Source organism: Uranotaenia lowii, chromosome 3, assembly GCF_029784155.1.
Source record: "Uranotaenia lowii strain MFRU-FL chromosome 3, ASM2978415v1, whole genome shotgun sequence".
NCBI classification, from domain to species: Eukaryota; Metazoa; Arthropoda; class Insecta; order Diptera; family Culicidae; genus Uranotaenia; species Uranotaenia lowii.
Window position 1 is genome coordinate 31485898 of NC_073693.1, and position 17381 is coordinate 31503278.

At 41.1% G+C, this 17381-nt stretch overlaps 1 protein-coding gene across 21 annotated transcripts in view; it reads right to left on the reverse strand.

Annotated features, from left to right (window-relative positions):
- Positions 1 to 17381, reverse strand: part of LOC129754341 (potassium channel subfamily T member 2) — a 605891-nt gene that overhangs the window by 12301 nt on the left and 576209 nt on the right. For 20 of the 21 annotated variants that reach the window (XM_055750331.1, XM_055750344.1, XM_055750346.1 and 17 more), the window contains 3 exons: positions 7634 to 7839; positions 7274 to 7562; positions 7001 to 7186 (listed from right to left, as the gene is read on the reverse strand). In XM_055750331.1, coding sequence (XP_055606306.1) covers positions 7001 to 7186; positions 7274 to 7562; positions 7634 to 7839 — 681 coding nt within the window. The remainder of the gene's footprint in view (positions 1 to 7000; positions 7187 to 7273; positions 7563 to 7633; positions 7840 to 17381) is intronic. The other variant, XM_055750328.1, reaches the window with a different exon arrangement.

Genomic DNA, 17381 nt, shown 5'->3' on the forward strand with positions numbered 1-17381 from the left:
AATTATATTTGTAGGTATTTGAAACAAATTAAAGTCATGGCTTCCATTTTTTCGAGATTTTCTTACTTTTGAGCGATTTGTTTTTCGTCTACATGGTCTAGGCCAATGTGGTACAAAGGAGATGATGAACAAACACGCACACTATTACAGAACTCGTTATTCAAAAAGTAAAAAGATAAACAAAGCCTACGTCACTTGCCAGGATTTTTATGTATCCTAGGCGAGAATCGTAAACAGCAGTTGGCATTTTCGCTGTTACAGCGATGATGGTTGTTTGTTTGAAAATGCAACTGACGTCACAAATTGTCTTGGTTAAACTTTTTCTAACACTTAGCACGGGATTTCCATCGCCACCTGAGATGTGTATACAGGTTGGGTCTAGGCGTCGCGAACAAACAGCGCGAGAGGATAAAAACCATGGCATGGGATTGCGAAGGGGGGGGGTCATATCAATGATTTTAAAAATTAAAACTATTTTGATTTCGTGTTATTAGAATTATTGTCTAAAAATATGAATTTAACACTAATGCATATGATAAAATGGTATTACTCCATCTTGCGGATGTTTGAAAAAAATAAAAAAAATAGAAAGTGGGAAGATTTGTATACAATTTTATAATCCAACTAGCTGCCAACTTAGTTGATCCTTTGACTCTTCACAACAAAAAGTCTTCATGTAAGTAGACGGCAGATCATAATTTATGTTCATGGAACTGGATTGGTACCGTAAAATGAAGCGAATCGGGTCAGTTATGGATTATCTTCGTAATATTCCTAACAAATTATGTTAACTGAACCTTAACAAAACTCAATTAAAGAGAAACAATTAGATGGGATTTGTAAATATCAATTTAAAACTGCTATATTTTTTGCTATACCCCAAGTACAGACAGTGGTTTCTTAACCGAAGAATACGTTCATTTCTTTGTCAATATTGTTTTTAGCCTCGCAGATATTTTTGTTTATTGCTCTTCTATAATTAATTAACCATTACATACTCACATATATTCAAAAAAATATATATTAAAGTGCCTACCTCCAGGGGCAAAAATGATCGTAATAATTAGTTTTTAATTTTTTTGATTTCCAGTGAAAGCTGAAAACGAATATCTTCTGATTTTTTTTGCATAACTTTCTCCGTTTACAAAGGTTTCTAGACACTGTTATGTCCATTTTCGATTATTTTTTTTTTGTTTCGATTATAGTCGTTCTACCATCTTTATGGCATACGCGACTTCAAAGAATTGTTTGCTGAAATATGTTGCCATTTTCAACAGTTTAAATCAATTGCCTTCCTCTTTTTTCTCCAAAATCATTTAAAAATTTCTTCATTGTATACCAATTTTGCAGATATAGCAAATCCCTAAACGCAGTGTTTTCAAACAACACTTCTCATGATATGAAATTACGCGTTTTTTTATGCTTTAAATAAATATTTTTTTTAATTTTTTTATCAAATTTACATATTACATTCTGTTTCGTGTTATCTGTTTGCATACGTTTAAGAAAAGAAAAACAGAACATTATAAATATCCATCGAACTCTGATTCACAGCAACTTTAAATTATAGGGCTATTTGCAAAAAGGCAGTGTTCGGCACAGAAGCGCTAATCCGCTAATCGCTTATTAGTCCGCTAACTTTCTGTTAACGGTTTAATTTTGCCGCTACATTTTGATTTGGCTAGCGAATTAAGAAGTTCCGCTATTTTTTGGTTTCGCTAATTGTATACCGCTATCTCCCATATATTTGTATCAATCTCACGAATTGTTACTGAAAGAAGTATACTTCCTGTCAATAAGCATGTTAAGGTGACATTGGGTATCGTTCTGACTACAACGTGCGTTTCAGGCGAAAATTTCCTCTTCGAATGGTCTCAATGGAGGGAGTGCGTAATGTAGTCAGAGAAAAATGGAGTTTTGGATCATCGCACACCATCGTCACGTGCCACACAAGATAAACCTTTCTTCCTCATTTTAGCACTCATTTTTGCAACCTTCACAAAAGAAGAATACAATTAAAGGGTTGAACTATTTTACTTCCTTTAATTAACATTTTAGTTTTCAAGTGGATGAGGTCTGTACTTTCCACAATATCGTTTTTACTGGTTTGACATATCAGTTCATATCAAAATATGATAAAATCACCATAGTTAATAAGTTGTCAAAGGTTCATTATAGCTTCGGCTTAAAGTTCGACTATTAATGTCCACGTTTGGCAATGCTCTTGCAGGTTTGAAAAAGGTGAAAACTCGTTGAAGATTTGGAATCATTTGAGTAAAAAAATATTGAGAAACGACCATTTTTATGTCGCTGTTAGAAATTATGGTAAACTGTATTTTAATTTTCTGGTGTAAAGTTCAAAGTGTTGACGTAGACATGTTTTGAATCACTGGCTTGGCCAATTGATAATAACCTGTTAACTGATCTAACTGCATATCATGTTAATAAATGATTTAAAAAAATGTACTGTAAATCCACACAACATGAAGTCTAAAAAATATAAAAAATTTCAGTTACCGTTAAATTAGCGATTAACGCTTCAACTTTGAAACGATAACTATTTCAGCACATTTAGCGTATTTACTTAGCGATCGCTAAATTTGAATGAGTTAGCGATTTAATAAGCGGCGCTACTTTTTCAGTTAGCGATGCCGAACACTGCAAAAAGGCATTGAAAACTCTCAATTAACGTAGAGAATTATAGCAATTTTTTCTTTCATGTAAATCTCTATTAAACCACGTGTTTTTAAAGTCTGTAAATAAGCTTGGAAACTTTTTTTTATTGATTTCTTTTACAATTTTCGCTCTTAGCTTTTGAATTCCTTAGTAAAACGAATCTTTTTTTTTACTTTTCGTATTGATATTTTTCTCAGTGCATTTTTTTGAAATCCTGGTTTGATTCCTAGCAACCAAAGTTCTCGTTAAAAAGGTCAAACACAGCTTAATCAGCATAATAAATGTGCTGAAGTTTGTTTTATTTAGCCCGAAGTTCCATTACAGATTTAAACGGCCTACTGTACAGCTAACAAATAATCGTTTTATCTGCAAAAACAAAATAAAAACTCTTCTCTTCTCTCTTACTTCGGTCACCACCAGCCCATGTGGTGCTGCCGGTTTCTCGGCATCCATCTTTATTCCTTCCATCACCTCAATTCAACTGACTTAATTGCTTTGATTTTGACTTTGTTCGATACATGCCGGCACGCACGCCACATTTGTTTTAATGGCTTACACAAGCAATCAAACAACCTAATGAAAAAATATAGTCTTGATACCACATTTGAACCGCGACCCTTCGAGGTGATAGCCAAACACGCTGCCACGAGGTCACGCGTAGATGTCGCCTTACCAGCAGCTAAAACTCAAAGTGATAATAAACTTTCCTAGAATCCCTGCAAGGGCAGCCAGCAGTGAAGACGCATGTTAAGTATTACTCAGAAACATTACGAAACGGCATGTAAATCAAAAATCCGTTAAAATAATGACGGTTAAAAAAATAATTGGAATTCCATGGCGTTCACTGCTGGGCCTCCACCACCGGGACGCAACGAACTAGGAACCACGGAGACCCCGGAGCCCTTCGACTCCGTCGCGCTGTTTCTAGCCAGCGTCAACAGTCGTCCCGGCCCTGAGGCAAGTATGATATCATAGACAGTTCTTCTCCGCGTGATGAAATCTGCCTTTCCAGCGATCTTTGTTCCGGTACTGCATCCGGATCGGACTACTCTATCAGCATTTTCTATCAGAACACGGGTGGTGTTAATTCCTGCGTGATCGATTATCTGCTTGCTACTTCGTGCTCCTGCTACGATATCATTGCCTTCACCGAAACATGGATTAATGCCCGTACCCTCTCCAGTCAGATTGTTGGCCCAGATTATACAGTGTTTCGTTGCGACCGTGCCCCCTCAACAGCAAAAAATCTGCTGGTGGTGGAGTGTTACTTGCCGTTAGATCTAAACTCCCGGCTTTGCTTATTGAAGACGTTTCCTCGGATGATCTGGAGCTTCTTTGGACCCGCATTGATCTCAGTAATCGGAAACTCTATCTATGCGTAGTGTACGTGCCACCTGATCGTTCTGGCGACCTGGTTTTAGCAGAGTCCTTTTTGCGTTGCCTGTCTAAAATTAGCTCTTTTTGTTCTCCTGAGGATGACATACTCGTCATTGGCGACTTCAACATGCCCGGTCTAAAATGGTTCTCCTCTCGAAGTGGCTTTCTGTTTCCAGATCCTATGCGTTCTTCGTTCTCGGCATCTTCTAGCGTATACTTAGACGCCCTTAGTACAGCGACTTCACGTCAGATAAATAATATCGAGAATAACGGACGTATGCTCGACCTCTGTTTCGTGAACGAAGGTTTCAGGATTCCAACGATTGACTTAGCACCCGCTCCCCTTGTCAAAGCTGTTCCACATCACCCAGCCTTAGTGGTCTCTCTCGATGCCGCAAGGACATTTGCTCCCGTGAAGAAAACGGCATCCTTCTATCAAGATTTCAAGAACGTGGATTTTTAAGAATATCTCTCGTTCTTGAGTCCGTTGAATGGGAAGTTGAGCTCGATCCTTCTGATCCGAATGCAGCTGCTGAGACATTTTTGAACATTCTCAACTACATCATTGATCGCCATGTTCTGAAATGTAGGGTGGCTACAAATCTACGGGCTCCCTGGGTCACTAAAGAACTGCGGCGACTAGACGGCCAAGAAACGTGCACTCCGAAACTACAACAAGCACAAACCCCCTTACGCTAAGGGAAAATACCGCAAATTGAACTCTGCTTATAAAAAAAGTCGGTAAGCGTAGCTAATTAAAATATCTAATCCGGTTACAAAGGAATTTCAAGACCAGTCCAAAATCTTTTTGGAAGCACGTATAAAATCAACGAAAAGAACCACATCTTTCAATCATCGCTGGACTGCGGAATCTTTCCCTCATTGTGGAAAGAAGCTCACCTGTTTTCTGTCCACAAAAAGGGAGATAAGAGAGATGTGAACAACTACCGCTTTATTCGCGATCGCCAAACTGTTTGAACTGATTGTTTTGGATCCAATTTTCTCATTTTGCAAGCATCACTTCTCCAACGAGCAGCACGGGTTCATGCCGAAACGATCCACGACTGCAAACCTACTGAGTTTTACATCGTTCGTGCAGCTTTGCCAAGAAAACTCAAACAGACGCCATTTACACAGATCTCTCTGCTGCGTTCGATAAGGTGAACCACGATATTGCAATCGCAAAGCTCGAACGTTTAGGCTTCTCTGGTTCCCTACTGTATTGGTTCCGCAGTTACTTAATAGGACGAAAGTTATCCGTTCGTACTTGTGTATTCTTTTCTAGGCAGTTCGTTGCCTCTTCAGGAGTGCCTCAAGAAGGTCATTTGGGACCGATCATTTTCGCGATTTATTTTAATGATGTACTCTCTCTCCTCGGTGGCACAAAGCTCGCATATGCCAATGACCTGAAACTTTTTCACACCATAAACGGCCAAGACGACATCAACTTCCTGCAACAGCAATTCACCGCTTTTGCTCACTGGTGCGATATCAATTGCTTGCCCTCGAGCCACAGTAAATGCTCGGTTATATCGTTTACCCGTAAGCGACATCCTCTTTGTGCAGAGTACGTCCTCGGAGACCAAACCGTCATCCGGGTGGACCATATCAACGATCTGGGCGTTATTCTCGACCGACGGCTGGAGTCCAAGGCTCACACGAACTATGTTGTCGACAAAATTTCTCGAAGCCTTGGATTCTTGTTTCATATGGCCAAAGATTTCAAAGACGTATACTGCCTGAAAAGTCTTTATTGTTGCATATTTCGTTCTATTCTTGAGTACGCATCAGCTGTTTGGTGCCCTTTCTACCAGAATAGGGCTCAAAGAATCGAGGCTATCCAGCGGCGTTTCTTGTGGTATGCCCTGCGTCACCTGAATTGGCACGATTCGTTTCGTTTAGCAAGCTATGAAAACCGCTGCCGTCTCATAGGCTTAGATACGCTTCAAGTACGCCGAAATGCTACACGTGCTCTAGTTGTAGCGGACCTTCTAACATCTAGAATCGACTGCCCCGAACTGTTGGAGGCCATACCTCTCAGCGTACGACCACGAAGATTACGAAACCAGAACCTGCAGCTCTACGTTCCTATTCGCCTGAACAATTTCAGGGCTAACAGCGCTTTCATCGGCATTCTAAAAACTTTTAATCGGTTTTCCGAACATTTCGACTTCGACGTCTCAAGGAACGTATTCCGAAGAAAAATTCTAAGTATTGTGTAATTTTATATTGATATTAATTTTAATTTGTTAGTTATAGTGTAGTCATTAGGATCAACATGTGATCCGTTGATTTTTTAAACAATAAACAATAACTGTTAAGCATAAAATTATACAAATTCTTGAGTTTTTTTTATTCATTAATTGCTTCAACTGACTTTAAATGTGTGATAAGTTTGTGGTAAGTAAATGTAGTTGGCCGAAATTTTTTAAAGTAAAAAAATTTAGTCTTTTCAAAAACAATCCTTTGCGAGTTAGCTTTAAGTTGTTCTGAGTAGAATTTTCAATAGAAAATATACATTTCAACAATTTCCAAGCTAAAAAAAAAGAATTATTGATTATATGCCCTTTTATGATATTCGTTCACAGTTCATATTAATGAAATGGCGGACATGTCTCAAAAAAGACTATTTGAGGAACTTCTTAGAACTTTGAGTCCAAAGAAGACTATTTGAGACCCGATTTGTAATTTTTTTCTGAATGATGCGAATGATATGTCACAATAAAGGCTATTTGAAGATTTTTTTGGAACTTTCATGCTCACATTAGAGAAAATTCGGTACTAATTCCCTTTGGAACCTTTGTTCAGCGAAATACGAACTTTGGAGGTACGAGTTTAAGTAGATATGGGACTTTTGGTTGCTTGGGTATTGACCGGAATGCGTGGAACGCGTAGGCGGTAACTAACTGTTTGTCCTGCATTTTCGAAACCTAAAAAAATCACTCACCTCCAATCCGATGCTGCCGTTCAGTGCAATCTTGATCGGGTTGCTGTGATTCGTCGCCTGCATCAACGTCGCGAAGTGGCTTATGCCGATCTCCTCCAGCGATGATTTCCGCCTGCCGCTCCGGCCAATGTTCGGGAGGCCCTGCCGCAACGAGTTGGACCGCCGCAGCAAGATATCACTGTCGATCTGTGGAGACAGAAACTGAATGGATTGAGAGCCTTTCGCGAGCGTCACATCCAAAGCGGCCACTCTACTGCGTCTAGCGTTGCTTACCCTGAGCGAATTGCTTCGCCCCCTCATCTGTCCCATTGCGTTAGGACTATCTGGAAGAGACAAAGAATTCGATTTTGTTGTGACCAGCGGTGGAGCACGGGGCGTTACGTAACCTGACATCGGCTGAGGCCCACCAATGGTGTTCAGACCGATGCCCGAGCCACGTCGGGAACCGGCCGCTGCCGCTGCCAGGTTGATGTTGGAGCAAAATGATATGTTGGACTTGCGGCGCGAGTTGTGCCGTTCGAACGTTTTCTGGGCGGAGAATGGCGAAGGGCGCACCAGGTAGCTGCGAGAGAAAGAGAAGAGAAATTAAAGGATTACTTTGAAGGCACTCTTCAACGTATCCGGGGCACTCACATGATGTCACCCTCCTCCAGCTTCAAGTCGCAGGAAGGGTTGATGATGACGTACGACAGGTGGTTCCTCTTCTCGCTCACGTCGTCGTAGTCGATACTCGGCAGGTTCAGCGATTCCATGCGACTTCGCACCAGATTGGCTATTTCGGCCCGTTCGATTTGTTGCATATGATTGTCTCGCGCTTCGTCGGCCATATTGATCGAGTACTGTTTATAAACACAATGGTGACCCACACACACATCCACATTCACACAGTGACACAGTCATACACACACAGACGCGCCATACGACACGTCATCAGGTGACATAAGAGGAAACAAAACAATAGAAACATTAAGGAAGTTGACAGGGAATCAAAAAAGATCCCACGAAACAAAGCGGGATCAAAACCAAACAAGCGACGATCGACGGACGATTAGAGAAAGACAGCACAAGGTTTGCAGCAACGGGAATATGCGATAGGATTAGAGAGAAAGAAACAGAGAAAAGAGAAGAGAAAAATATAATTAGTCTACGTTGCTCATTCGATGACGCTCGTTTCCGATGATGGGCTGGAGGGTGTTTTATTTTTAATTTTTGTTTTTGGGGGGCATTTGGAACCATTGAATGTGAATCTAAGTAGAAAAACTTTCGGGTTAAAAAACGGGTGCGCATATATTCAAGGGGTGAGTAGCAGCAAATCCTACACGATTCAGGGGTTGCATTGGCCAGCAATGGAAAAAAATCTAACACATTTACACGCATAGAATACAAAACTGCAAATTCTATCGACAGATTATGGGTGTCGTTTTCAGGGCAATGTTTTGCAACAGCAAACAGCTTTGAGCAATGTTTTGAAGACAGAAATATTTATAAAAATGTGGCGTTGGCGAATCAACTTTTTACACCTAATCTACTGAGGCATTTTTTGAGAATGGATTATGAATGTTAGCTGTTAGTATTTTTTGTTAGTACACATGATTATGAACCGCAAGCGAGTAAACGGGGACGATTTAAATGTTCTGAAAAATGTTTCTAGTATCTTGACTATTCGTTTTATCCGTGATAATCTATTTCCTAATTTAACAACGATACACAAACTCGAAGGCCAAACCATTAAAGATTAAATAAACACTCTTATTATTAATAACCCTCAAATTAAAAAAAAAATTAACCATTCCCAATTTTTGAAATAATTTTTTTTCAACAATTTTGACCATTTTGACAATTTGGACAACTTTTAAAAATTTTGACCATTTTGACAATTTTGACAATTTTGACAATTTTGACAATTTTGACAATTTTGACAATTTTGACAATTTTGACAATTTGGACAACTTTTAAAAATTTTGACCATTTTGACAATTTTGACAATTTTGACAATTTTGACAATTTTGACAATTTTGACAATTTTGACAATTTTGACAATTTTGACAATTTTGACAATTTTGACAATTTGACAATTTTGACAATTTTGACAATTTTGACAATTTTGACAATTTTGACAATTTTGACAATTTTGACAATTTTGACAATTTTGACAATTTTGACAATTTTGACAATTCTGACAATTTTGACAATTTTGACAATTTTGACAATTTTGACAATTTTGACAATTTTGACAATTTTGACAATTTTGACAATTTTGACAATTTTGACAATTTTGACAATTTTGACAATTTTGACAATTTTGACAATTTTGACAATTTTGACAATTTTGACAATTTTGACAATTTTGACAATTTTGACAATTTTGACAATTTTGACAATTTTGACAATTTTGACAATTTTGACAATTTTGACAATTTTGACAATTTTGACAATTTTGACAATTTTGACAATTTTGACAATTTTGACAATTTTGACAATTTTGACAATTTTGACAATTTTGACAATTTTGACAATTTTGACAATTTTGACAATTTTGACCATTTTGACAATTTTGACAATTTTGACAATTTTGACCATTTTGACAATTTTGACAATTTTGACAATTTTGACAATTTTGACAATTTTGACAATTTTGACAATTTTGACAATTTCGACAATTTTGACAATTTTGACAATTTTGACAATTTTGACAATTTTGACAATTTTGACAATTTTGACCATTTTGACAATTTTGACAATTTTGACAATTTTGACAATTTTGACAATTTTGACAATTTTGACAATTTTGACAATTTTGACAATTTTGACAATTTTGACAATTTTGACAATTTTGACAATTTTGACAATTTTGACAATTTTGACAATTTTGACGATTTTGACAATTTTGACAATTTTGACAATTTTGACAATTTTGACAACTTTGACAATTTTGACAATTTTGACAATTTTGACAATTTTGACAATTCACTTTATTTCAGATTTTCTCGACAGTTTTTCATTTTAAATCTTTGAGAGTTGTTGATCTTGATTTTGTGGATTTGTGGATTTGTTGGCGTTGTTTGATCTTAAATGTGTGGATTGTAAAGTTCAAGTACTTCCGATGGATTTGGCCTTGCTTGTGAGGAGGGTAGAGATTATGTTGTCTTGTGGTGGACTTAGCATCTTTCATGAGGCATTGGATCCAAACTTCTGTTTTCTGGAGAGAGTATGTAGTTAGGGGTTTGGGGCTGGGTCACTTCCAATCGAACACAAACAAACATCATTCCGACGATTGAATTTCATTCTGACTTTGAGGTTTCTAGAAGCACACCCATCATGTTTGCTCATTTCACATTTGCTTCGGATCGATTGATTATTGTTGCTGAGAGTATACATCAGGGGGAACTGACTAGTTTTGATTACTTATATACTTACCGGGCGAGATTTGCGCTTGTAAAATCTGAGTCATGACATAGTATTTGAGTGTGAGTTTTGTTTTGAAACTGTCAACACAGCTGTGTGGTTTGATTGTTGCGGGATAAGGTGGAATCAGGATTTTTGTGACACGTGTTTGTGGTTTGATGGTTTTGAGCAGCATGATTGTATGCAAACAAAAGTACAAGTTTAGGAAATTGATTGGTTATGTCCCTCCTTTTTTTCAAAATTAAAATTGAATGTCTAGAATTTTGGGCAAATTTGATGATAGATTTACACCTGTTAGAATCCACTATTAGAATCTTTACAAAATAATACATCACTGAAAAATAAACCTCTACGTTCAAATATTAGTGTAAATTTAAAAAATAAATCGTGATTATGTGCTTTTTGTGGATAACATCGAGAGTTTGAAATTTTACATTTAGCTTGAATTATGAGCATGATAGTTGAGAACATGAAAAATCAAAAACCAGGATTCAAAGTTCACAGACTAGATTCAGGAATAGCTTATCAAAATTTAGTATTTATATTTATTTTATTATATATATTATATATATATTTTTTTTTAATTAATTCAGAACAATAGTTTCAGAATTCCAGATATCATACCAAGGTAAGGCAAAAGTGAAAGAAGCAAGCCACTCATTCTTACCGGATCAATGTCATGGTCCAGACTGTGGAGGTAAGGTAGGTCGCCTGGACAGTTGAGAAGGGCAGAGAAGCAGACTTGTGCCAAAACTTGAGTAGAATCCACGAAAAGTCACCAGGAAACCCACCTGAATATCGACTAATATGCCTACTGGATACAGCTTGTAAAGTACTATCGAAAATCCGAGATTAAGTTCTAAAGTCTCTCCCTCTATTTGGGAATACAACAAAAACAAGGCCGATTTGGGTATGATAAAACTCCCAGCGGGAGTCAAACTAGTACTTAGGATTCGGAGACGACATTATCCTTCTAACGGCAGGATCTTTTAACCGTAAATATATATAACTAGAAATAACAGATCCTTCTGAGAAATTTAGGGGACAAATCACTAGCGCCAGATTATAATTTACAAAGAGGAATTGAACCTGTTGAAACCCACAATTGCCAATTCGCATATTGACGATCACTGGTGGAATTCACAAACGCTAGTGTAGAGTGTAGCTTTGTAAGAACCTTACTGAGAGAGCAAATAAACTATGACTCAACAGGTTTTGGGTTCAGATACGTGTGGATTGAAAGAAAGGGTTAGCACGAGAGCGATACTCTCAAAACTTTCGGTTAGCAAGTGTATCAGCGCTTAAGGCAAAGGTGTTCGTCAGCCACAGGAGCCAATCAGTGCAGAGAACATCCAACGGCGCCACTGGAGTTCGAAGACGGCAAGGCAATTTCCGTGAGGGTTACTCTCGATGCCGCCTCAGGCTACGTTGCAAATAGTAGTGTGAGTTCTTTGCTGACGACCGGAAGTAGGATCTTCGGGATCCGAAGCCGAGATTGGTAAGCGCAGGAAGAAGTGATCCATTCTAGCTAGAGGATTAGCCCGAAGCGGAGCTTAGATGAAGCTGATTGCCGAGACGGTTACTGTCGTGGTTCCAAGCTGGACAACGAACTCTATCGGGCATCAAGATTGACAGGGGAAACTCGCTAAAAGAGTTTATCTTGCAAAATTCGGCTACGCTTCGGTTAGCATGTGTCTCTGATTTCCGATGGCTGAAAGAAGCTGTTGGTGTTGAGTGAAACTCGCCATTGACGATGCTCTTCAACATTCTTCAACTGCGAATTGAGGGGAGGTGTTGGAACCCACAATTTTCAATTCGCGTTTTAACAATCGCTGGTAGAATAAACAATCACTACATAGTGTAGAGTGTAGCTATGGAAGGACCTTACTGAGATAGCAAATAAACTATAACTCTATTTCACCACTTAAACCTGCGATTTCAACAGAACCTAAAATTCGAATATCTCATCTATTTAGTGAGTTAGCTGCGAGCGTCTCTATAAAAAAAGAAGCAGTAAATCTGCATCGCTCAATTGAGTACCTAGGTGTGCGACCTTGGACATACGTTGCGAGCTACGGAGACTTAGTAGATTAACTCAGCAACTAATTCCCAGCACTGAAAATCGGATAAAAACATGCTAAAGAGGATTTCATCGTGACGCAGTTTGTGACCGCTCATGGATGCTTCATAAAGTTCCAACGTGTTAAAATCCTTGCATCAGAACTGCGATCTAAGTTGAAAGCAGTGTTGAAGTAACGCGTTCTATTAAAGACATTCAGGTCGGATGATGATAGAGGAGGATGTCTATTTCAACGACAATAAAGACACGCCCAACGTACGAGATCTCGTCAAAGAGGACTCGATGTCCAACTGGCAGCAGCTGTGGGACAGCTCAGCAAAAGAAAGGTGGACCCATTGTCTGATCCTGCACATCGAACGTTGGATCGGAAGAATATACGGTGAAGTGGACTTCCATATGACGCAATTCCTGACTGGTCATGGATGCTTCATGAAGTACCACTTCATATTTGGACACATGGCTTTGCTATACTGCCCAGATTGTGGTGACAAAAAGGAGACACCCGAACACGTCGTGTTTGCTGTTCGTGGTTTGCGGCGGTACTTACCAACATACTTTCTGTCTGTGGGTTGACAGTAGACATACCGATACGACAGTAGACAACGTGGTGCAGAGGATGTGTACGGATTCTTACACTTGGCATGCGGTCAGCGATGGGTTCACTCGGATCATGACTGCCCTGCAGAGGAGCTGGAGTCAACGGAACTCCGCAAAAGGTCTAGGATGAATCCATCACCGGGGAGCATCTGAGTAGTGTGCGTCCGGTCCCTTGATCGAAGTTACAAAGAAAAGGCATCACTTTCTGCGTAGTGGAGGTGCGCCGCGAACGGGTGTAGGATACCGCACCGCCGGGGAGTATCCCAGTAGTGCGGTTCGCAACGGTCGGACTTTCGGGGATAGCAGGGTTATTCCATGATCGAGGTACACCTACGGATACAGTGGCTCTCGACGCCGGACGAGCCATCCAAGTCGGTGTAGGATGATGTTTTCGTCAGGAATTAGCTGAGTAGTTGCATTAAGTCCCGTGCTGTGACAGGCGCGAGAAGAGGCCAGATCAAGAGTTGTTATAGGAAAGATCGGGTTTTGAGTTCTGCAGAACTGAGGAATGTGTACGACAAACTCGATTTGATTCGATTTGGATCTCAAGTCGAAAGCTCAGGCTTTGATACGCAATGAAGCTGAGTCGATCATCACCCCTAGGTGCTTAATTGCGCGTTGGGATACGATATCACATGGTCCAACTGCAATGATACCTGTTGGGATGAGATCAGGTTGGTGATCAGCACCATCTCGGTTTTGTGGTAAGCTAGACACAGGCACTTCGAAATCATTCAGCTTTCCTTTCAGGACTACATCACCCGCAAATCATACGAGTTCAGCTCCCTATGAGAGGCACATTCGTAGGGGCTCGTCGTACGTGATGTTTCACAGGACCGGGCCAAGTATTGACCCCTGTGGCACACCGACTTCTTGTGTCCGTACGCCCTCACCGGTCATGTGCCGTAGTTGGCGCTTGTGAAAATAACTTTCCACAAGCCTAAACAGATATTCCGGAACCCTCATTTGAATGAGCGTCGAAGCAGTCGCTGTCCAACTGACGCTGTTCAAGGCGTTCTTCACGTCCAGAGTGAAAACCGCGCAAAAGTGTCTGTCTGTCTGTCTCAATGGCAGAGAAGATGCCGTCTACTCTGCTGCGTCCTCTAAGGAAACCAAACTGTTTCTTCGAGAGTCCTAGCCATAGCTTTCGGTGTACCTCTCCAGGACCTTACCCGTTGTGTCCAGTAGACAGATCGACCAGTACGCCGACGGGTCTTCTGGAGGCTTACCCGGTTTTGGCCGGAGGACTAATTTCTACCCCTTCCACGTACCAAGGAACACCCGTTCCGCCACAGATCGTTGCGATGATGACCGGAACATTTTGGGGAACTCCCTGATCGCGGCCTACACTGCGACGTTCGAAATGTCGTCCTGTCTGGGGGCCTTCTTTGGTCGGAGAGACTTGGCGAAGTTAATCCACCATAATCGCCTCCTCTATGCTGGTGTCCTATTTGGACGGTACTGTTGGCCAGCGGGTAGCATTGTGCTGTGGAAACAGCTCGTTGATGATCACTCTCAGTTTGTCTGGGCATGTGCACCCTCACTTTTCGTTTTGGCCAAGACTATCTGATAAGCAGCGCACCGTGGAAAATCGTTGGCATCTCGGCATAATTGTTTGAAACGTGTCCTTTTACTTGCATTGATGGCCCTGCGGAGGACCGATTACACGCTTGTGAAGAGTGGCCCAAGCTACGCTCTTCCTTCTTGGGTCCTTGCGTTCTGAATCCTGCGCCTTTCCTTATGACCGTCGGAACGCAGACACGCGATTTCCTCTGTCCATCAGTAGACGGGTGGCCTAGTGTCTTTACGCTTGGACTTTTTGACCGAATTGAGTTGTCTCCCAGAGGCGCTCAATGTACGTTCGCCAGGGCTACATTCAGCCTTGTCAGAGCTTCTAGAAGGTTTTGACCTCTGAGGTGGTGTGTGACTGGGTGCCTTGGTACCAGTTGCAAGTAGAAGGAGGGGTTGTCACGTGTATGAAGATGGTCGCGAACCCGATATGCGGGGCGACCAAAAAGTGTTCCCGTTTAGAGGATACGTTTGGCACACGACGGGCAGAGAATATGGTCTTGTGCCGGAAACATGTGGGGTCCAGACCTCAAGTCTTATGAGGAGAGATCTCAGATTGAGTCTCCAGAGTTGAGACGGAACATAGTGGAAAACGTGTAGATTTTGTGACACTTAGAGAGGCTAGTTGTTCTCGTCTAAAAATGGGTCAAGAGATGGAGAGAAAGAGGGCTTTCAAGACAAGAGGGGAGGCGAGGTATAGTCTCGGTTAAAGAGGTTCTCAAGTCACGAGGAGAGGCGTTTCGTCCACTTCTCGAATTGTGACAAGATGCCGAATGTGGGGCTCGAGTCACGAGTAGCGGCGAATGACCGGTGTTCAGTTCGACGAGTGGACTGAAAGTTGAAAGGAGAACGCGAGAGAAGAGAAGAGAGGAGAGTCGTCGGCCAATCAGCGAGCAGCAGACGACCAGCAAAAGATATAAAAATGTCCGTTGCTGCGCTTGCTTTGTCATTCGTTATCAAACCGCATGTTGACGGTCATGGGTCTAGGTTATGGGTGGAAGTAAAAAGTGTAAATAAGGTGTAAATCATAGAAAAGTTGAAAGAGAAATGTATAGAAATGTAAGCTAAAAAGTGTTTTGTCCCTTCGCTGCTTCGTTCCGACGTCCTGCCCCCGGATCTAGCTGCCACAATCGGCTTTTTTCAGAGCCCCTCCATCTGAAAGAGTTTAGATCTCGGTCAACCAGGCGATCGAGATCCCTCCGAGCCTTGGCCGTCAGGCAGCGTCATAAGAACCTGCCTCCCCTGATGGGAAAACCATGCGTGGTTGTCTTTTAAGGTCCAATTCCACGAGGGGAGCGGACCATCAGTGGTAGTTTTCACAAGCGCTCACATCGATTCGGCATGGTTTCCAGGCAGACAGTCTGCGGACCTGTGTCCACTGTATGGCAACCACCAGGGGTTGGCAAAGCTCAATCCCGGAAGGGGAAAGGGCAAGCAGTGGTATTTCCGCCCTTTATAGTCCTGTGCGAATCGTGACAGTAGAGGGGGAGAACTTTGCCGGTGTAGAACGAACACGAGGATTGCCGTGAAGCGCTTTGCGCGAGTATGGTCTCCCATCACGGGTATAGCCTTCGTTGTAGATCCAGATAGGAATTGTTATGGCCAGTGGCCTCTGGTGGACCTCATGGAGTAGGGGTACATAGTATCTAGATTCGACCAATTGCACCCATGGACGCAGAGTAGAAAATTGGGGGAATACGGTGGCTCGCCAAGGCGTGGAATGCAAGTGGAAGCCCCAGGTTAAGTTTAGGATGTAAGAGGTTTAAGTGGAGTATGTCTTGAGTCGTCTTATTACTACATCCATGGAACCCCAGTAGCACACTAGGGTGAAGCAATGGCTCACCATGCCTTGGAATGCAATTCGCCAACGTGAAATTACGTACTCAGGTTGCAAAACTTATAACAGAGTGATCGTTGAAGTCCCAAAGAAGATGTATTTTTATGAAAATAATGCAATGTAATAGTTTAAAACTGTAAAAAGGTTCAATCTTTTCAAATAAGTTGTCTCCGAGATGATACATTTTCGTCGATTCGGATCCGTGCGTCTTTAGTTGGCAGAAATTGGGCCGCTATTAAACCTACCCTCATACTGAGTCTGGCAGGAATCGGGCTGGTGATGTTTTGATGCTGGCACCTATTGCAACCGGAACTTCTGAAACCGATTTTTCTGTTCATATCATTTCGGTGTATAAAATATCCACGAGATTTGCCTTCTTCACTATTATACTCACCATCGCGGTTATAATCAGCTGGATTCAAAATTCGATTGAACTACTTTTACACTATTTTCTTTCTTTTGAGAAATTTTTTTCAACGGAGCAAAAATTCTGACATCCTTGCAAGGCAACGCCTACTTGAACACCTTCACATACAGAATAAGTTGCAGATACCAGAGATGCTATAAGGATGTGCATGTCGAGTACTACAATGAATGATAACTTCATTTACCAATAGTCTTTGATTGAAGCCGTTTTCCTAGAATTATGCTGCGGGGATAAGATATGACCTTCAACGTAGTGAATATGGCAGCAGAAAGGGTGTTTCGCAGTACGGGAAAACCCTAGGAGTAGAGCGACTCTCGACGCCGTTCAGGTCAAATAAATCGATGTAAGATGACGTCTTAAACAGACCGGGCAGAAAATTCAAGATGGAAAACATTTGCCTTCAGTAGGTGGTAGGGATAACTAAAAGTAACAAGAATCGGCTAGGGTTTGACCTGACGGACTACGT